Source organism: Hypomesus transpacificus, chromosome 22 (genome assembly GCF_021917145.1).
Source record: "Hypomesus transpacificus isolate Combined female chromosome 22, fHypTra1, whole genome shotgun sequence".
Lineage (NCBI taxonomy): Eukaryota > Metazoa > Chordata > Actinopteri > Osmeriformes > Osmeridae > Hypomesus > Hypomesus transpacificus.
The window spans coordinates 4,623,234-4,645,824 of NC_061081.1; the positions used below are offsets into that span (position 1 = coordinate 4,623,234).

The 22,591-nt window shown below is 41.5% G+C and overlaps 1 protein-coding gene across 1 annotated transcript in view; it reads left to right on the top strand.

The window, feature by feature from the left end:
- Nucleotides 1-22,591, top strand: part of dnm1a (dynamin 1a) — a 270,919-nt gene that overhangs the window by 164,381 nt on the left and 83,947 nt on the right. The window contains exons 14-17 of the mRNA XM_047044701.1: nt 4,156-4,167; nt 9,278-9,310; nt 9,674-9,787; nt 12,976-13,085. Coding sequence (XP_046900657.1) covers nt 4,156-4,167; nt 9,278-9,310; nt 9,674-9,787; nt 12,976-13,085 — 269 coding nt within the window. The remainder of the gene's footprint in view (nt 1-4,155; nt 4,168-9,277; nt 9,311-9,673; nt 9,788-12,975; nt 13,086-22,591) is intronic.

Sequence of the window (22,591 nt, forward strand, 5' to 3'; positions counted from 1 at the left end):
TTGGAGCTCGGTTTTGAAAATTACCGCCATCTCCTTGCAAAGTGACTAGAGCAGTTCCTCCTCGTAATCGGGTAAGATAGGGGGCGTTGCGGCTCCGTCGCAGGGGGGGGGGGGGGGGGGGGGGGCGGGATCACTACCAGGCAAGGATGTAAAGTGCGCAGCAGGCCGTTGGAGCGCCGCGATTGTGGCACTGGTAGTTTTAGGTTTAGCAGGCATTTTTGTTGGCGATAGAGAAAGAAGGAGCGTTAAATAGAACTAAGACAAAAAGAAAAAAAAATATCACAAAGATGATTACTTGAAAGGATTTAAGATTTGAAAGGATTTACCATTACTTTTAAAGGGGTAATAATTTTCACAAAAACCTTAATATTTAAAAAAGTATAAAAGTGAGAAATACCAAAACATAAAGCACACATTTCCTGAAGGAGCTGAACGTTTTGATACCAACATTTTAGGAATCAGTGAAAGTATGCAGGAGTAGTTAAATGACAAAAAACCTATGGAAGAACTAAGAAGTTGGAATAATAATAATAAAGAGAACAAAGAAGTTGGAATAATAATAATAATAAAGAGAAACAGGAAAACGAGAAACAGGAGAACAATTGTGAGAATGCTTAACAGCATTTGCACAATAAGTATGCAGAATAACAATAGTGTTTTTGCTTTCAGCAAACACACTAATGAGAATCATGACACACCCCAAGAGCTCTTCCTATTGGTGGAGCTGGCATGATTATGTAATTTTTGAGATGCGGACAGTCATCAGTTTATCAAGTCCTCTATCGCATACTATGGTCAATCAGGCTTAATGTCATATAGTCGCACTGGATAAGAGCGTCTGCTAAATGACTAAATGTAAATATACAATAGTGTATTTCATTTGCTTAGATCCCTGAAAACGGAAACATAATGTCAAATAACCTGTGTTTTTCACTGCCAAAACACCTAATATTATGTTAAAGAGGGAACAAAACATAAAAGCCCTCCCCAAGATAGAGGAGCGCTGCAGAACAGGTTTGGAAAATCATCAAATTGAAGATACCCATCATCTTTAGATTTCGGTAGGTGACAGACCTGGCAGTCCTTCTGCCATTCCTAAGGCTTAGGAAACAAGTCATAACTTTTTGATCCCTAATCCTTACCAATGAGTTTCTGCAACCGAATCAAGATGCACCAACAAGTTCAACCACTTCAGATGTTTAGATTCAGTAACTGTCTGACCTATGTCTGTGTGAACATTTACAAAGACCAAACATGAAGAAAAGTAAATGCATGATGTTTTGAATATTGAACTAAGCCTTCACCTAGCACTATAATAGTGTTTTAAATCTCTCAGTTCTCACCAGCGTGGAAAAGCAACACCGATATTGACTCTGGTTTTACTTCTTGTATCTTCTTGTATCAAGTCGCTATCGCTTGGTCAATACGTTCAAGCTTCAGTTTGATATTTCCCTGCATAACCTCACTATCGGTTAGTAAGTACTTATTATTTATATAGCACATTTCATACAAGTATTGCAGCTCAATGTGATTTACATAAAATCAATAATACAAGTGATAAAAGTAATACAAATAAATTAAAATGTAACTCAACAAAATAGAAGCCGCAGTATTTGCTGTATCTCAAATCCGTCTTAGACTCGAGCTGCCTTTGCAGTTTCCAAAACATATAACAGCCCAGACTAGCAGCAATCTATCTGAGGTCTCTCGAATCCAAAAAATAAAACAATAATCAAACTAATAAAAGTAGTACAACCCTTCTAAGATAAAATTAGTTAAATGCTTTGGTAAAAAGATAGGTTTTAAGTAGTGCTGTCAGTTTAACGCGTTATTAACGGCGTTAACGCAAACCCATATTAACGGCGTCAATTTTTTTATCGCACGATTAACGCTCTTTTTGACCTAGCAAACTTTGTAGTTTTTTTTCACATTCTGTTGCAACAACCACTGACGTTAGAAAAACTACAATACCACACCGGATCTAGCTAGACCGGAAACAAAACAACAGGCACGCCACACCCACTTGTTTGGGCTTGCGAGCCGGCTAAACAGTCGTAGCAGAGCCCGTTTACGGATATTAGCCATTCTCTGGTAGGAGGCTAACGTTATGTTTTGAGTTGATTGCCAGCGCCAGACGCCGAAATGGATGCCAATAAGATTCTGAATGGAAAGTTTACTTTTAAAAGGTTGCCAAATGGTTCCATTGACAAGACCAAAGTGATCAGTGTGTTCTGTCGTTGTGAACTGAGCCGGAGGGAATGAGCTATAATCGCAGCACGTCGTGGAGTCGAAATTATAATTTTGATGGCACACAGCCAAGCACACAGCTGATGCGAATTCTCCGCCTGCTCGTCAAAGCCAGGCGATTGCAATGTTGTTTTCAATTAAAAAAAATACATTTGCACGAAGCAATCCGAACCACTTTTCCATGTCGATAAGAGCATTACAATCTGAAAAAAGAATGGATGAAAAAGAAATCAAGGGACATTTAAAATAGATATAAATGTGCGATTAATTGAGATTAATCGCGAGTTAACTATGACATTAATGCGATTAATCGCGATTAAATATTTTAATCGTTTGACAGCTCTAGTTTTAAGTAGTGCTGTCAGTTTAACGCGTTATTAATGGCGTTAACGCAAACCCATTTTAACAGCGTCAATTTTTTAATCGCGCGATTAATGTTCTTTTTGGCAAAGCAGGTGGCTGAGCGGTTAGGGAAGCGGGCTAGTAATCAGAAGGTTGCCAGTTCGATTCCCGGCCATGCCAAATGACGTTGTGTCCTTGGGCAAGGCACTTTACCCTACTTGCCTCAGGGAGAATATCGCTGTACTTACCGTAAGTCGCTCTGGATAAGAGCGTTTGCTAAATGACTAAATGTAAATGTAAAGCAAACTTTGTAGTTTTTTTCACATGCTTTTGCAGCAACTACAGACTTAAAAAAAAACACAACACCACACCGGATCTAGCTAGACCGGTGTGACCAAAGTGACCTTTGTGTTTTGTCGTTGTCAACTGAGCTATCATCGCAGCACGTCCAGTCTGAAATACCACTTGATGGCCAAGCACACAGCTGATGCGAATTCTCCTCCCCCTCGTCAAAGCCAAGCGATTGCAATGTTGTTTTCAAAACAAAACAAAAACATTTGCACCAAGCAATCCAATCCTCTTTTATATGTTGATAAGAGCATCAAAATGAGAAAAAAATATGGGACTTTGTATATGAGGAGCTTTGTATATGAGGAAAAGGACCTTAAAGTCAATTCTGAAGGTAACAGGGAGCCAGTGTAAAGTAGCTAGGACAGGACTAATGTGTTCTCTCCTTTTAGTTTTGGTTAATAATCTAGCTGCAGAATTTTGAACGAGCTGTAGTCTTTCAGTAGTTTTCTTGGGAAGACCAGCGAAAAGTGTGTTACAGTAGTCCAGCCGGCTGGATATAAAAGAATGAATTAACTTCTCTGCATCATTTTGGTTTATGAATGGTCGTACCTTCGCTATATTCCTCAAGTGAGAGAAAGCTGTTTTGGTCACTTTATTAATGTGAGAGTTGAAATTCAAATCCGAGTCCAGGATTACACTGAGACTTGTCACCTCTGGTTGAAGCCAGGTAGGTAGACAGACGGGTAGCACGTCCAATCATTTGTTTCGGAACGGGTTTAATGATATGACAAAAAAACAGATATCGGATTGATTTCATATTACCGTTAAACCTTTAGATGTATTGGTTGCTATCAAGATGTGAAGTATATTAAGGCAAATATGACAAAACGCTTCCCAACAACATAGCCTACAGTCTGTGCTTCTAACTCATTGTCATGTCCCGACAAACTTAGACAGCACAGAATAAAAATGTGTCCAAATACTTTAAGGTAACCGTGTTAAAGCAATGTACTTTTATAGCCAGATGCCTGTACAGATGCTATAAGCATGCAGAAGGACTTGTACTGGTAGGACAATTTAATAGAAATTCAGTTTTTTGGGAGGTTGACTTTGTGTAGTTTTGTGCTGCATAACAACTTGCCTCTTCCAATTCACAAGTGTGTTGTTTTACCAGATATATTGCTCATTACAAGTTGGTTGTGTTTCTCTGTTTTGTTTTCCTCTCCTTTTCCTTCCTCCTGCTTACCCTCTCTTGCTACATAATTTCTGTTGCAGGATGAAATCATGGTGAGTAAAAGGATGTGTGTGTGCTTGCAAGTGTGTATTACTGTATGTGTGTTTTTATAGCACACACAAAGATGTGTGTTCCTAGCTGTGTGTGTTGGTGAGTTTGTCTGTGACTTCTCAGTAAGTGTGTTAGCTCCAGTATGGTGTGTACATGAATCTGTGTGTGCACAATTGTGCACGGAGAACTTCCTACTGTAGATAGGCTGGTGGGTACTGCTGTCTCGGCATTAGATTTTCTCCTCTCCTCTTTCTCCCTCTTAGCAGCCTTCTTTCCCATACAGTGCTCCCTTCTACACACACGGTGGAAAAGTAACAGCATGCAAGACGCATTCAATATAATTCTCCAAAATGCGTTTTTGAGTACACAAAACAGACAGAAGTTAAGACAAAATTGATTGTTATATAACATACATATGTTAATTATATAAAGAAGATGTAGTACATTATTGGATAGTACATTTAGTACAGAAGTACATAATTTGATATCTTACACCTGGTTTCTTGGTAAATAGACACATGCTCTAGATCACGTGTCAAACTAAGGCCCGCTAAAAAGGTGTATTGCAGCCATCCCCAATTAGCGGCCCGCGGGCCAGATCCGGCCCGCAAGAGCTAAATAAACACCCTTTGAAACAAGCTACTGTAACAACGTTGTCACTGGCAGTATTTCAGATGGAATCGCGATTCAAACATTACTGTCTGCTAACTGAAAATATGCCCCCCAAAATGTAAATAAGTTTGACATTAATTTAGGGTGAAATAGCTCATTCAAAAAAAGTTTTCTAGAGGCAAGCTAGCTGCTGTTGCTAGCCACACTTGTTTGAAAGCGCCGGAAATGAGAAAGTTTCTTTTGACATAAGGTTTAGCTGGCATTGAAGACAGTACTACAGTGGGCGAGCCGAGTCAGACTCTGAGGCTAACGACAAAACAAGACGCGGTCTCACTCAAATTCCAAGTTTGACACAAATTACAAAAGAATGCTGAGCCGCTGGCTGTCTTCGCAATCGCCATATCTTTAACCCTTTCCTGCGTAAGCCAAAATTCTGAACAATCCATACGCTGTTGAAATATGATATTCATATTCATATTAATAGTTTATGAGGGGATTTTTATGATGTGAATAAATATATGATTACTTAAACAAATCATCCTTTATCAAGGTGATTTCAGGAAGCCATTTTTTTATTTTTTTATTCTCCATCCACCATACCTCATTACATTATATTTACATTTATGCATTTAGCAGATGCTTTTATCCAAAGTGACTTCCAAGAGAGAGCTTTACAAAAGAGCATAGGTCACTGATCATAACAATGAGGTAGTCCCAAACATTGCAAGCATCCAAAACATGAAGCATATTGTGAAAAAACTAAACAAGTGCCAAAAGGGAAGACCCATAAGAGCATGCAGTAAGTTACAAATTAAACAACATGAACCACAAAAAAGTGCAGGACTGTCCCTGTAGAAGAACGATCAACAGTAACAAATAGTAAAACCTCATCAGATAACTTAATTATTATCCACTTTAATTACAAGATGGAAGAATACTTTGAGCAGGTGGAATATCCACAAATCTGTGGGCAATATAGAACAGAAGACAGATTAGAAATATCATGTTTTGATTAAAAGTTATGACCATTATAGTGATTAGTGGAAACATGGGGAAACCAGAATTCCTTTTCCCCAAAAGTAGCTAGCACTATGGCTGGATACTTCTCTCCGTAACTAAAAATCGTTCGACATTCTTCCACAATCTACTAAATTGGCCAAACAAGGCATGTACATTCATCTTAAAGTCTACATAATCTAGCTAGTTAATGTTGTTTTTCCAAGTGTCACAGAAATCTGTTAAAATCGAGGCTAAACAATAATACTACCGTCATAGCTGCCTGTCACAAACGGCCAAGCCGGACACATAATTCTTTCCTGAAAAAACTCACGTCACTCCCACAAAAAAATTATTCGTAAGTAAAAACTTGAGACTTTTAATTTACAATATTGACAACACATATTAAGAAACTTGTCTTTACTCATAATATCGTCTCCGATTTCAATTCGAAGCTGTAAATCTAACACTGTAGGGAATCTCCCATAGTATGCGCTGTGGCTCCGCCTCGGAAAACAATGGCTTCCGTTGCTGACGATACATTTATTTTTGACTGGCAGTAACCCCTTAACCAATTAGATCAAATGCTCTGAGCTTAAGTTGTCATGAGTATCTGGCAGTTTTCAGAAATAAAATTGGCGATTGAATGGCAAAGTTATTAAGGCGGGATCCATGGGTCTTTTTCGACCGGGTTAAAAAAGGAAAAGGCTTAAAACACTGATTACTTCAGATTTTTGGTGTAGAATTGACCCCGGTACGAAATTAAGAAAATACAGATGCAGATCTACAACAGCTGCCGCAATCGTCAACGGAGGCTGACGGGGCTCTCACGTAGGGTGACCAGATTTTTGTTTGTGAAAAAGAGGACACTTCATCGCGGCGGCGAGGGCGGGGGGGGGGGGGGGGGGTAATGTATTGCATGCCGCACTATCACCATGTGAATGCATACAAATGTCACAAATGACAGGCTATATGATCATTTATTTATTGAACCCTAACAAAATTGCAAAGTGATTGCAATTTGCAAATTTGTAATTGTAAAAATGTAAAACAAATATTTTTTATGGCATTTATTGGTTGTTTAATGTCTTTAATGTTTCTTGTCCATATATCAAAGCAATAATGCTAAGTAAGTGCCTGCTCTGCATGTCATGCACTCAGGTTTCGAAGCATCACGGCCGCGGCGAAAACATGTTTTTTTTTCTCTCATCCGTGAACTAACGTTTCGGCGTGGCTTCAGATGTCATGTGCTGTTGTAAACAATGCAACTAGTGGATGCGGCAAGGTGCTTAGTGTTGCCTGACAGTTCTCTCTACAATCAGAGCTCGCGCAAGAAGGTGGAACGTAAGGGCTTAATAATTAGTTTGTGAAAGACCCAGAGAAACACACATATCCGACCAGGCAAAATCCCGGAAGATTTTGAAATCCCTGCCAGACGCATATTTTAGGTCTCGAAAAGAGAACATGTTCGGGTAAAAGAGGACGTCTGGTCACCCTATCTCACGTAGCAATCAATATAATTTTTTTAACAGCAACCTACATTAAAATCTCACCTCCTGGCTGTCTTCACAATAGTCATATCGTCATAACATTGCCCTCCTGCTTTTTGGTGTAGAATTGACCGTACTCTAAAATTACGAAAATACTACTATGACGCTCTCTAGCATGGCTGCCGCCTAAGACTAGGCGGTCTCACCGGCGACCCACACTCGCTCAAATTACAAAGACTTTCACAACCTAAATAAAAAATCTGGTTGGTAATGTTTTTGGGTGGCATTTTTCACTCATAATCCAAGTTCCAATTTGAGTGCTAGAACTTCTCTATCCGTTGTATCCATCCGTTGTTGCTAACGTGTGCTGACGTTGTGACGTAGGCTCGCACTGAATTCCCTGTGTTGACAGAAGGCACTTTTTAACACAAAAACATTGTAACCTCCTAAACCGGGCAACGGAAGGTAAATAAAAAAACAAGCAACGCAATCGAGACCAGGACAAATCTTTTGACATAGGCGTTGTCTATGTGGTCCAAATATTGACTGATCCTTACACCTAAATAATAATAAGATATATGTGAGAGAACAATGGTTGTGCTCGCCGAAGGCGTGAGCACACCCAATAATGTGACAACATCCCGCCTCTAGAAAGCAGTGTATACACATCAGTGTTAAACACAAAGTTTAACTGGGTGAAGGCGAGCATGGTTTGAAGCACTCCAGTGCAGCCGGTTCTGCCAATGTAATGTCAGTTGCTGTGATGAGGCAGGGTTCAAGGTTTTACTGCTGGGGTTGGTGTCAACACACTTCCTCCACTGCTTCCTGTCCCTCATAGTTTACTACCACAGCCTCCGGAGGCCAACCCCACAGTAACTGCTTAAGAAATAGACTTTCTCTCCTCCCTGCTCTCCGACACACCCATTAACCCTTGTGTTAGCTTCAGGTTATTGTGACCCTTCAGTCATTGTGACCCACCGTTGTGTTGCGGCAACTTTACCTCATACAAAAAGTGAAGCATTTTCTTTTAACCATCGGGCTGTCTCAGACCTCCCAAGGTTAAAACAAGGGTTAAAAAAAAAAAGCCTTTTATTTGGTTTTGTATTGGGTAAAGTTGTCGCAACTCAACGATGGGTTGTGACCCTTCGGGTCATTGTGACCCGAAGGCAACACAAGGGTTAAGCAACACACACAGAAAGCAACCAAGCATCTCCATCACAGCATGTGTGTATATGGTTTAAATGCTAGCTACTAAATATTCGCCGCCTTCACACCCCATTCCACTCATTCCTGCCCCCTTCCCATGCTACATGTACACACAGACACACTACTGCTTCCTAAAGCCATCGCTAGTGCCCTTGGGAGCGTGCTGGTGCTGTCAGGTCAAAGTGTCCTAGGGCCAAATACTGTCCTACCTGACGTCACAATGCCGTTTCGAAGCAAGGTGTGCTAGCAGGAAACTGTCATGGTTGCTATACTGGTTACCAGGTAGGTAGTTTTGTATTTAGGCTTATTTAAATCAGTTTATTCTACTCTACTATTTAAAGTGTTCACTAGTTCAACATTCCCGAGACAGCCACGCGCGCAGGTAGAATACTTTACGTGTTGCCTTCCCAGTCTGTTAAAATTGATGCTAAATAAGTATTTTTTTTTGACGAAAACAACTAGCTAGCGAGCACCAGATTTTGAAGGAGTGAAAACTTTAAATAGTAAAGTAGAATAAACTGGTGTAAATGAACCTAAATACAATACTTCCTACCTAGTAACCAGTATAGCAACCATGAAAGTTTCCTGCTAGCACCCGTAGCTATCTCAGGAATTTAAGGTCGGCATAGCGACGGACGCGTCCTTGCTTCGGAACGGCATTGTGACGTCAGGTAGGACAGTATTTGGCCCTAGGACACTATTTGGCCTGACAGTACCCTGTGTTTGGTCTATGGCCATGCCCCTTGCACTCTGCGATGCGCTCAACAGTGGCACCACTTTATAACGTTTTCTCCACATTCCCAATCAGCCTGAGAGAGGATCAGTTAACGATCGGTTTAAGGTAAATAAAAGACAGACACTTACAGTACATGCCCACATGTACACAAAATTATGCACACACTGTTCCATATGGTATGGAAGAGAAAATTAGATAAATAGAGATTGAGAGAGAGATAAAGAAGCAGTCATTATGTTGCAATAGATATTTTGCTATGATAGATTTAGGTTATGTAATTTATGCCCCCTGTATCACAATGTAGTTTTTAGTACTTCCACTATGGAAAATAAAGACATGATTCTCCAAAATGCTTTAAATACCATATAATGTGGTAATGAATGCATTAAATAAACATTACTAATATTTTTCAAGTTATGAGCAATGTGTTTGTGTCTCTAATTTGTCTCGTCTTCTCGTCTGTTCCAGGTCATCAGGAAAGGTTGGCTGACAATCAATAATATCGGAATCATGAAGGGAGGAGCCAAGGAGTACTGGTTTGTCCTCACAGCTGAGTCACTTTCATGGTACAAGGATGATGAGGTAAGGCTTTTAACCCCCCACACACACACACACACAACCACTGGCAGGTGAGATTGTGCTGTGTTTGATATTGAGACCATAAAAGCTTTCCGTTTCCTCTTGAAAACTTTGTGTGTGTTGTGAGTTTCTTGCCCTTCAACTATGTGTTACATATTAAAGGTCACATGATATGCTGTTTTTGGATGCTTTTATATAGGCCTTAGTGGTTCCCTATTACTGTATCTGAAGTATCTTTCCCGAAATTCAGCCTTGGTTCATAATTACAGCCAGTACGAGCAGTCCCAAAATGAGCTTTCCTCAAAACGCGCTGATTCTGTAGCTTTAAATGCTAATGAGGAGGAGAGGGGTGGCAACATGGGCTAATCTTTACAACGGTTGTATCGCAATGGCTCGTAGCCCCCGTTGCTGTAAGATGCCTCGAATTTAGCCATTCTCATCTGATCACCCTGGTTTGCAGAGGTGCACACTCAGTCATTTCAATGAGAAGAAAGGCGGATATCGCGCGCCTTAACACCAACAGCAGTACGGTTATCCATATAACAAAGAAGTGTACAACACTCGCCTTACAGCGTTTGTATTCACACAGACATTTGATGCCATTTACCTTTACATTAGCAACAGTAACTCAGCTGTTAGCTGCAGAGCTAATGTTACAGCCACATTCTAAGGGTAGCAAGCTAGGTAACCATATACAGTACAGCAACAAAATGATATAGCGTTAGTTATCTTACTTGTCCAAGGTTTGTAGCTTGACCAAGGAGAGTTAGTAATGATCCAGAATTTAATTTCAGCAAGGCTAGCTTTGTATTGGCTCAAGTTGAGGAAACAGTAGTGGCTGAAATGTTTGGCGCAGACATACAAAACTTTTGTAAGTTGTGTCGGCGCATTTCCAGCCAAATTAAAATTAAGATACTGGTTGAGCTGAGGCTTGGATGAAGGAACTAAAAAAATACTTTTGTTTTGATTAGTACGTCCAAACACTGAGCAACTGTTATGTTTGTTCGTTTGCTAGCCATGATGTCTCCAGGAAAAACTGATATCGCACTTGCCTTTGCACAATCGTAGGTCAGTTTTTCATGGGCGGGCCAGATTATCTGGGCGGGCAAAGCAGAGAGAAGGGCGGTAGCCTGGCTCCTGGCGACGTCATAAGGAGGAGATTTTCAAACCGAGCATTTGAGCCTTCATTTTCTCAAAGGCGGAGAAGAACACCCAGGGCTTTGTTTACACCTAACGAAAATTCTAGCCACTGGGGGACCAAAGGCAGGCTAGGGGAACTCATTAATGTTAAATAACCTCCTAAAGTGAAGTTTTCATGTCATGTGACCTTTAAAAGTATGGCTTTCATTAGTTCACATTCATGTGATGGAATGATTTCTACTGGATATTTTTGGGATGTTTTACTTCAAGAAACATTGCAGATGATTGTAGGGGCCCGTTGGTCTGATGGAAAATGGGTAAACTTTACTGTGCATTAATTCTCTGTTGAAATGGACGTGCAAAACGTCTTCAGCAACTCTGGTTTTTTTTACATATAAGAGGTTGTTGCAGGTGCTGCAGTGTTTATCTTCATGTGTGATGACATGCAGCCACAGGAAAGAAGAACATAAAATTGTCTCTTGATAAGCGATACTGAAACACAGTGCTTGGTTAACAATAATAATGAGCAAGATGTGGAATGGTCTGATGTGATCAGTGTCAGCCGAAGAATTTCTTGCTCTGCATTCATCCCATCCTCTTGTCCTTCCTCAAATGGCAGCCATGAGCAGTTGTTAGTCAAATCAACAGCGACCGGGGGCCAAGTCCAAGTGATCCTGTGAAGCCTTTGTAAGCAGAGATTTGTTAGAACTAGTGGTGGGCCGTTATCGGCATTAACGCACTGCGTTAACGTGAGACTCTTATCGCCGATAAAAAAATATCGCTGTTAATCTATTCTCAAATTTGGGTTGGGAGCTGGGTCTATACTACGCAAGCTATGATGACTTTCACCTTGATATTTTAGCACGGATGTTTACCCAGCCGAATTTCACTTTAGGGGGCGAGAATGAGTCTTCGAACGTGCATGTATGCCTTGTGTATGAAATTACCACATCAAACGTGACATGCTGACATGGATGTGGCTATGAAGCCTCCGAGTTTGCTTCAGGGAAAATGTATTATTAAGAAGCTTCCCAATGGAAAACTCGACAATACGAAGGTTGTTTGCACCTTGTGCTATGCAGAATTAGTTTACTGTAGGAGTTCTTCCAGTCTCAAATACCACCTAAACGCAAAGCATCCCTTAGCTAATGCGTAAGATGCCGGGTCAAGCACTGATGTAGCGCAGGGGAAGAGTCGTCGTCAAACTACTGTTTGAGTGCAACCGAGGCAAGCCCGTCAGCACAGCTCTATCAGCCAAGCTAACTAATCTCCTCGCTCACCTGGCTTGAGAAACCCATTCTCAAAGACGTACTTTTAGTCATTATTTGGGTAGCACACATTTTCTGAATGCCTTCGGTGGAATTCAAATGAGCCTTTTTAATCTAGATTAATCTAGATTAACGCCAAGATTACAGTGAGATTAATCTAGATTTTAAAATGTAATCTATGCCCACCACTAGTTAAAACGTTTGTTAACTGAGACCGTAGGTTAAACGATTTGTTAAAACAAATTGTTTTAACAATTCGAGGCGACAAAGCGTTTGCTGACCTGTTGAAGAGTAAACATTAGGTTTCTTATATACTGGGAAGAGTAAACATTTGGTTTCTAACAATACGTGGGAAGATCTCAAATCAAACACGGCGAATTTGGAGCAGATGCCATGTTGTCAGAGCAATCAGCTGTACTTGCACTGGTGATGTCACTACATCTCCAAGGCAACATATCACACACTGTGGAGTTTCAACATTTGTTAACTGTTGAGAACGTCTCTATGTTTGCATTGGACATATTTAGGCCAGGGTTAGACCTTACCATGTATATGCATCCCGTATTGCTCATGGGGAACAAAACAGCCATTGGGACCCATGACGGCCGCCATCTTCTATCTGTACCTCTCCCATGGCTCTAACAGGCTGCAACAGAAAATGTCCCGCATGTACTTACCCGTCAAGGACAATAGGAGCCAACTCTCAATCTTTGTCTGTTTATCTTTTGCCCCCCTCTATCTGCCTCTAGCTATGTACAGTGTCTTATGTGCAACTTCCTGCAGGAAAAAGAGAAAAAGTACATGCTCCAGGTGGACAACTTGAAGCTGAGGGATGTGGAGAAGGGCTTCATGTCCAGCAAGCATATTTTTGCTCTCTTCAATACTGAGCAGAGGTAAACACAAAGATGCACTTACATATGTTTTAAGTTGTTTCTGTACCTCCCCCCTTGTTATATTGTGAAGTGATTTGCTGAATAATAAACTGACTTATATCTGATTCAGGCAGCGTATTGGAAAAAGGGGCATTTGTTTTCACAAAAAGTGCCTGTGACTATTTGGATCTATATACTTTTTCATGAACGCAAACTGCTCATCTCTCTCTTATAATGCCACAGGGTATCCGTGGGGTCTTAAAAAGTATTAAAAATTGATAAATCCATTTTGGGAAAATTAAAGCCCTGAAAAGGTATTAAAAAGTCTTAATCCCGAATTTATGAGGTATAACATTTTCTTCAAGCTTTTTCCAAAGAGTTTGATGCCAAAAAGTATGCATGAATATATTTATTTTCCTCTCCATTTAAACAACAACGTATTTTGCAAAATGCGCAGTTAGGTGATGTGTCGCCCTCCACATGTCGCGAAACAGACTCTGAAATGGGGAAATGTAAATTTGCAGACTACTGATTGGAGAAAGATGAGTTTATCAGGCCTGCAAACAGGTCAGGGGTAAAAAAGGTGAGAAGGATATGGCGAACCCCCGACCCTCTATACGGGTTTGGGGGCATGCTCCCCCGGAAGAAAATTTCTTAAATTAAACGCATCAATCTGGTGCCCTTTGAGAGCAAAATTAAGTTTAGTCAAGACACGTTATTGATTTCACCATTTATTCATACACATGAAACATGGTTTAACATTGGCGGAATGGATGTACATGAGGAAGCACTCCCTGCCTTCACTGCAGCATGCATGACATGAGGCAGGGAACAACGAGTGAAATCCCCCACGGGGAGAACAGATAGAACACATGAGGGAGAAGGAGTAGGTAGTGGGTGGCAGCAGCGCAGAATACTAAGGTCAGCGAGGATGCGAGTGCATGCATGTGTGCGACTTATAGTGCCGCCTATCGAGCTAAGCCTATGGCTGTCGGATACGGCGATGGGTGATATGATGCGCGCTGCAGGAGTGCCATGCCTGAACTTGCTTTGCTCATTTCAGTCAATACACTCACGTGATTGATTTCACAATTTATTCATACACATGAAACACGGTTTAACATTGGCGGAATGGATGTACATGGGGAAGCGCTCCCTGCCTTCACTGCAGCATGCATGACATGAGGCAGGGAGCAACGAATTAAATCCCCAGAACACAGACACTCCGCCAGTCTATACTATGTGTAGAGCGGAGCGTCACTCCTCCTGTGCCACAGGAGGACCACATGACATCCCACTAATTTAGTATTGACGAAAAACAAGGCGTTTTCTGGATGCCCAGGTCATGCTACCATTAACGGTGACTAAGGCTATGTGTGCACATCTGTCATCTAGTGGGAAGGAACAAGGTATGTTTGTCAGCAGCATGCCGTTCCCTGCCGGTATCCAGGGAGTCTCCTGAGATACCTCCAGACAGAGTGACATAATGTTGTATACAGCATGTATGCGCATTGGCAACGGAGATCCTACAGATATCCTAGCATTGTGATGATCTGGTAACCTTCTAGGGCAGATTAATGCTACCTCTAGAGGCCCGCCCTCTAGCGCCCGTCGGCAACCCAAGGATGCACACAAAAAGCACATTTAGTTTGACCAATCACAATGGGGGTGCCTTTACATGTCACATCAGTTTTACTGTGCTTCAGGACAATGGTGAACATCCAAATTACCATACTTAAATCGGACATAGTGAGATTGCGGGAAGGTTCGAAGGTAGCGCATCTAGTGGTGTATTTGCCGCACCGCAGAAACCCGTAGAACGCCCTGAGAAACACAGTCTTGAGCAGGGTGTCGACATAAAGCCCAAAGCATCCCTGTCTCAGAGTAAACACCAGTTTGTGCAGTAGAGGGAGTGTGAGTGGGAGATGTTTGGCTTTCCTTTCGGGCCGTTGCTTCCGTAGACCGTTCATGAGGAGGCTGATGGACGGGCTTCCCAGAAGGCTGCATGCCGAAGGATCCGCGCACCTAACGTGGAACTGAACACCTGCCACCATTGCCTTGATGGATGACAGTTGCAGCTTGCGGGATTCAAAACAGTGCACCATGAAAGCGCACAGCACGGACATGTTCACGGGTAGAGGGTTCAGATAGAACGCACCGCAGTAGGTAGAATATTAAAACCAGGCTGAGTCATATGATTTTAATGTGGAGGTGCACACACCCAACCTCATATAATGACAGGCAGACAAGACATGCTGCCACAGCACCTCAACGGAACCAGCCGACTCTAATCTAGCACGGCTTGCTGGAAAGTCGGGCACGTCAGGCCGTTCGGCTATGCATGAGGGCGCAGCGTCCTGCAATTTGAAACGAGACAGGGAATCAGTGCATTGGTTGCCCAGGACGCACGTCCAGGTGAGGCATCTGACCAGGTGGTTAATTACAGGCACGGACGACCTCCCCTTGTTGATTATGTGGACTACCGCTTCATTGTCGCAGAACACGGAGATCTTTTTCCTACATCATAAATGCCCCCACAACAGACACAAGATGACGATCGGGTACAATTCATGGAGCGCGCTGGAAGGGACAGGATCTCTGTGGGCCACGCAGCACAGAACCATTCTTCACTGTGATAACCCCGAACTCAATCGAGAGGGCCGCATCCGTGTAAATCTCTAGGGTAGCAGACGTTTCTACCTCGTTGTTGTAAAAGAATGAAATACCGTTCCACTGGGCGCACAAGAGAGCCCGGAAGGACAGATCTGACCTGCACCCAACGTCGAGCACCAGGGTGTCCTGCAGGTTGTCCATGGTTTTGCACAGGTCTAGGAGACATGACACGAAGGAACGCCCTTGAGGGATAATGCGCATTGCGATGGTTAGATGGCCTAACAGAGACAGCATTTCGCGTTTGCTCATGGACACGGCACTGCAGGCGGTCCCCATGATGGAGCGAATGTGCTCGAGCTTCTCCGCGGACAACGAGGCCTGCATTAGTACGCTATCCAGCTGGATGCCGAGGAACTCGAGCGAGGTCAGCAGGCCTACGGTCTTCTTGTCAGATAACGGAACACCTAGCTTGTCGAAGGTGTACCGCAACACAGAAATACAATGGGCCGGAGGCAAACACGGAAAATCCACCACCAAAAAGTCGTCCAGTAGGTGAAGGACGAAAGGCAATTCACGCACGTTTAACAGAATCCAGCAAAGCGCTTCCGAAAGCGTGTCCAAGATGCGTGGGCTGCTGCGGCAACCGAAAGTTAACCGGTCAGAAAAATACAGTTTACCACGCCATCGTACACTAAACAGATGCCATTATTACGATAGTAATAATGCTCTTTTAATAGGCTATATGTCCTTTGATATGTTCGGATGTACATTGCATAACAAAATAATAAACGAATCCAGCAGAATAAATACATTTACAATCATAAAATCTCCACAATAATACTGGTAGTCACTCTGGCCCATGTAATTTTCTGTTACAGTCCCACATTAAAGAAAGGAAAAATTATCTGGCCCTTTCAGAAAAAAAAGGTTTGGGGACCCCTGGCATTGTAATGGAAGAATTCTAGTGGCACTGTGTAGATCTGAATAGTCAAGAGATATGGTTTTAATACAATTTATTTAGATAGTACAATTACATATGATTGAACAAAGCTTTGCTGATCCGTCTCAACGAAGGAGGTGCTATCCACACAATCGTTCGCAAGAGTGATAAAGACTATAAGGACAGGTCTTTCTTATATGAACAGAGAACAGATGTTTATCATTACCATGATTGGTCAGCACTGATCAGTGACCTTTTAAGACAATGGAAACCCCTAGGCCAGCACCCCATGTAAACAGGACACTGACTTTATCTCCTGAGACCAAGGTTCAGGAGGGCAGAGGTAACCTGCTGACCACTCTCCCAAACCTTAGTGCCCCAAGAAACCGTTGATTAGATCAGACCCAAATACCTTAAACACAACCTCAGTCTCTTAAGAAAGACACTCGTAGTAATTATGTCAAAAATTTCCATTACAGCATACATCATAAAAAACTATTAAACAAATGGGTAGTTCAAGTAGTTCAGCCTGTGTTGAATTACTTTAATTGCAATAAGAAAAGCATCACTTACTGTAAAACTAACACACATCCAAAACTTTATTTTTAAACAAACAATTTATACTTATTTTTTAATTGTATTAAAATTGTTTCTACTAGATAGGGGGTACTCAATAGGCTGACTCCGGTCCAGATCTGGACCTAGACGCAATACAATTTGGACCGAAGGCAAAATCAACTTTCAATTTAGTCATGATCCAAGTAGGTTTTCATTGGTGTGTGATTTTGCGCTATAGCCTATATATTTTTTCCTACTAGATGTGGTTTCTTAGCCTGGCTCTGCCCTCCTATGTACTTCTGCTTAATTTTCATTTTTATTATGTATTAGATCTTGGGTTTCGGCATATTAGTCCAATTTTTCAAATCAACTTTTTGTAGGTCCAATCAGCAAACAGATGGAGTGACAGAGAACAATGACGTTGATGTTGTGCGCTCGTTTGAGTTGTAGTTCAGTAATGGCGGCGGAGAAAGATGCGAGCAAAGCCATTCAGTCTGTTGTGGCAACGCTGCCAAATATCCAAAAGTTAAAGCCGGAGCAAGATCAATCTTTGCAGTGTTTTGTTGGTGGCCATGATGTTGTGGCTCTCCTCCCCACAGGGTTTGGCCAAGGTGAACGCTAGCGATTGGTTATGGCAGATCCAGAGTGGCTCTGGGCAGATCCAATAGTTTTAAACTTGAACAGAGTACCCGCCTTCAAGGAAGTTAACGCTTCCCAGCGATCCCAGACTCTCTGTACAAATGAAATGTACGAGAGTCTGGTTAGGTTTGTGGTTTCTATCTACTACCATGACAACTCACTCAGTCAATATTGGCCGCAACCTCTGTGGGTCACGCAGGTTGTGTGTGTCATTCGCAACAACGCAGGCTAACTGATTTGTAGGCTACCTGTTTTTTCCTTAGCGAAAATGATGGCGAGACGAAACCTGACAAAAAGCTAAAAGTTTAATCTGCAATGAGACGGTTGCCCTTGTCAAACGCGGTACAGCCAACGTGAGACGTCACTATGACACAAAGCATAGACACTTTTAACAAAATGAACCATTACTGTTCCGGACCGTGGACTGAATCGAAATTTGGTGAGTGGACCTTTTGAGTTTCTAATTGAGTACCCCTGTCCCCTGGTACTAAGTAATTAAGGTTACAGCTTCAGTAACAAAAACGATTCAATGTGCAATGCATAATAAACATAATTTCTTAGACATTTATAAAACTTGTAATGTACTTTAAAAGTATTTTGACAGTTTTTGCTGTATAATAAAAGAAAAAGTACATCCTACTCCAGAGTTTCTAAGCATACTTCTTAAAAGTATATCAAAAGTGAACTATAAGTGTACTATCCTTTTTTAGTACACTTATAGTATACTTTATGACTTTTATAAGGGATATCTGGTGTGTCATCACAAATTATAGAGAAATAGATTGAATAGAGTATTTCCCTGAGAAAAGTGTTGAGAACGTGAATTCCACAGTTCAATGAATTCATTTTGAGAGCGCCATGTGCGCCAGATAGTGCGCTGGTAGCCGTTTCCCTCCTTGTCTTAATTCTTCAACTTTTTCTAGATGCTCTCGCATGACAGAATCATACTTTGCAATCAGCTCGAGTAGACCAACAAAAAAGGCCATTCCAAACATCACCAAGCTCACTGGTTCCCGCTCTGAAAAAGCTACATTTCTAGATGCCAAAAAGAGCGTAACATCTAATAATCTCTCCAACAAAGTCCTGTTTTTTCCACTTGCATTTGGAATTCCTGTTGGAACTGGCCATCAACACCTGTGCCATGTATTAGGGAATGCTGTAGATTCCGTCACTTCCAATAGCAGTGCTTATGTGGGCTGCTTTTTTCATGCTCTGGTAATTAACTGAAGAGTTTCTGCCACTTTGTTTTGGATACATTAAACCTCTCTCGGCTATTAAGTGCACTTTTACATGTATGCATTTAGCAGATGCTTTTATCCAAAGCGACTTCCAAGAGAGAGTTTTACAAAAGTGCATAGGTCACTGATCATAACAACGGGATAGCCCCAAACATTGCGGGTAGCCAAACATGTAGCATACATTGTGAAACCAAAATACTTCTTCTTTAATTCATCATAAAAGAGAACGCACGGAACACAGGAGCCTACAATGTTTTTTTTTGTAATGCACTCCCTCTGTGCGTCTGCCGCCTGGTTGTACCCCTCGGCGCTGCTGCGATACTCTGCGTTGTGTTGTTAGATGTTAGGGGTGCAGTGCGGAGAGAAGGAGGCACGGGACGCTGGGTTGAAGATTGTGGCTGAGACCATCGGACTTATTGTCAAGAAGGCTAGTTTGATCATCCCCTTAACGGAGTACAAGCTGTTTTTTTCTTCCTATCTTCAGTTAGAATAATAATAATAAACAATACAGTGTAAAAAATAGTTCTGCGATGCTAAATGAAATATAGCACTCTACAAGAATAGCTAATGTTAGCCCACCGGCTAGCCACGATAGTTTTGTACAAACCAATTTGTACACCAGTAAATAAAAACACATTTTCAGTACTTGACCCTACAAACTGTAACTTTACATAAGCAACGTGAACAATTAGCTGAGTGGGTGGTTATCAACGTGCATACTTAGGCCCATACTTTTATAGTATACGCCACGGAATAACCTTCTTACCTTAAAGTGGAACTGAACCGATTTATGAAGTACGGCTCATATTATTATTAAAATAAGATCACAAAACTTTATCTGAGAACTAAAAGAGCAAAATGTTCAATTTGTAAATAAAAACGTTTTCAACTTAACTACAGGGCCCATCTTTGAATCTTCATGTCTGTGACGTCACAATAATGGTTAGGTACTGTGACAGACAGTTAACAGTCATTAGGTGTGTTCTACTTCATGCAGCGCCGGTGGCGCCGACTGCAGCCGGCTGCCTTGGAAGCTGAGAATGCCGTTGGCTGCTTCAAGTCAGCCGGGCTGCAGGCGGCTGCAGACGACACCGGCGCTGCATGAAGTCGAACGCACCTATTGACAACACAGAGGTAGAAATGGCTTGAAACGAACCAGCTAAAAAAAGATGCAAAGGGGGATGTTATTGTATAGCCCCAGGTTGTACAAACACATTTACAGGATAAAAGGCATTGACTATCATGTCATACCCCTCAAGGGGCAATCGGTTTTACGAAAATGGCTTGTAGCTATTAAGCGCCAAAGCAAGTTGCCCCCCGAGTTTGCAGTGATCCCTTTACAGAAGTGGATTATATTTTTAAACCTGTTAAATACGCTCACATTACATAGGCTACACACACTGGCGTTTTTGACATAGCTAGCTCTATCTCCTAAATTCACAGATATGATTGTAGCCTAATAATATTAGTTATAATTTAACGCACAAAGCTAGCTCCAGCTAGAGGTTAACTAGCTAGCTCTCCCTTCACTGTAGTTTTTTATGTTTAACCTAGCGAACAAGTCATCAACTCGACCAGTGAGCATGTTTCACACAACTTGAAGGTAACAGTACTAGCTCTAGTAGCTGAACCTTACCAGCTATTTATAGGGCTTACACCTATGATAAGCTAATATATAATATACTAAACCTCCTAAATATACAAAATTATAAACAAAACAGTATACTAAACCTATAATACACATATTATCCTATGCTAACCTTATAACCTCTAAAAGGTATTTCTCTTCACACAGCATGGGGAAGAGTCTGTGCTCAATGATGCGCGATCATTTTGGTGGACCACCAACACCCAGGTCATGCAGGTCTGCCTCTTTGATCAGGCCGATTCTATCTCTGTTGGCATTTTCGTGCAGTTACGACTACTTGTCAAGTAGCCTACACCACTCTGTGTTATTCAACCTGTCAGTGTCAACTATATTTATATCTTCCGACAAAACCACATCTTCTGCATCATATGGAACATAATTACGTATAGGTTTGAAAGCATATGCCATGGGATGATCAGGGATATGTATGATGGGTTGATCTTTTTCAATTGGGTGTGCTTTGCGTTCGGCAAGGGCTCAACCTTTGTTCTCTCACATATATATTTAATATTGTTTCTCTTCACACCCCTAAGGATCAGTCAATATTAGGACTACATAGACAACGTAGGTGTCAAAAGTTTCGTCTTGCTAGCGATTGAGTTGCTTGTATTTTTATTTACGTTCCGTTGCACCGTTTAGGAGGTTACAACGTTTTTGTGGCAAAAAGTGTCTTCTGTCAACGAAGGGTAGGGGAGACTGGGTATGATTGTAAAACCTGGAGAGTTGTAACACTACCAATTCCAAGAATCAGGGATAAGATAGGAGTCATGTGACAGTTTCTGTTTCCTCAGGCTTCCTTTACAACCCTACATTGAAGTTTTCCAGTCACTATCACTATCTCTCATGAAGCTTCAGCAGAAAATGTCACTGAGGTAAAAAAGTAAAAAAAAAAACATCATATTTTGTTTAGGACTTCTTCCGTTGTTGATAATGTTGTATGAGTTATATCAGGTCAAACTGTAGTTTCTCTAGTAAAGAATGGTGTATAAACCTGCTAATTTCAAAGCACCATGATAATACAGCTCGCTAAACAGTGGGTGACAGTGGCGGGGATGGTTGTAACACGTGTTTTGAAAGTGTTACAACCATCCCCTTACATACAACTAAGAACATTTTTTGTTCCGCCAAACAGTACACATTTTCTCGCCTCCACCTCTATTGTCAGGACCTCGATCTCACAGTCACCGTATTTCTCGAATAAACGCTGCAGCGTTTAACGTTCATTTTTGGTGCAGCGTTTATTCGAGGGCGGCGCTTATTTGAGGAAATACGGTAATTCAGACAAAGAAATGACATCAGGAGCGCATTTATATCCATCTGCATATTCATTTATGGGAGGAGGCAAGGCAGGGTCAGTGGCTCATTCATGTGCGGTCAATCTCACGTTGATTGTGATTTATAAAGGAATGGTGCGCAGGAGCTGGCGTACGACCGTTTTTTTACATGTGAATATTTCTGTGCGTAGGAACTTTTTGAGTTTTGGCCATACGCCTTCTTCTGGTATGAAAGCTGAGCAATCCTTTATACATGAGGCTCCATGTCTTCAACAGGGAGCAGGAGGAGACTTTGTCCCATTATATAAGCTAGGCAACCGATATATATTATGGGCTAACTCCACCTGAAGTGAGCATGATGGATGAGCTTCTTGAGAACAGGGTAGAAAAGGCAAGATTTAAGACTGAGTTTGTATTGGACTTTTCATGCAAACTCAATTTAATGTTTGTAAATAATGAATAAAATATTTAAATCTGGTAAAAAAAAATTCAATACCAACACATACATTTAGACAATTTACCCCCAAAAATGTGTGTCCCTACTCAGACATTATGTTATGATTTATTTTACATCAGAAAGTTTGCCTATGAATTTGCGGTGCAATATAACATACAGC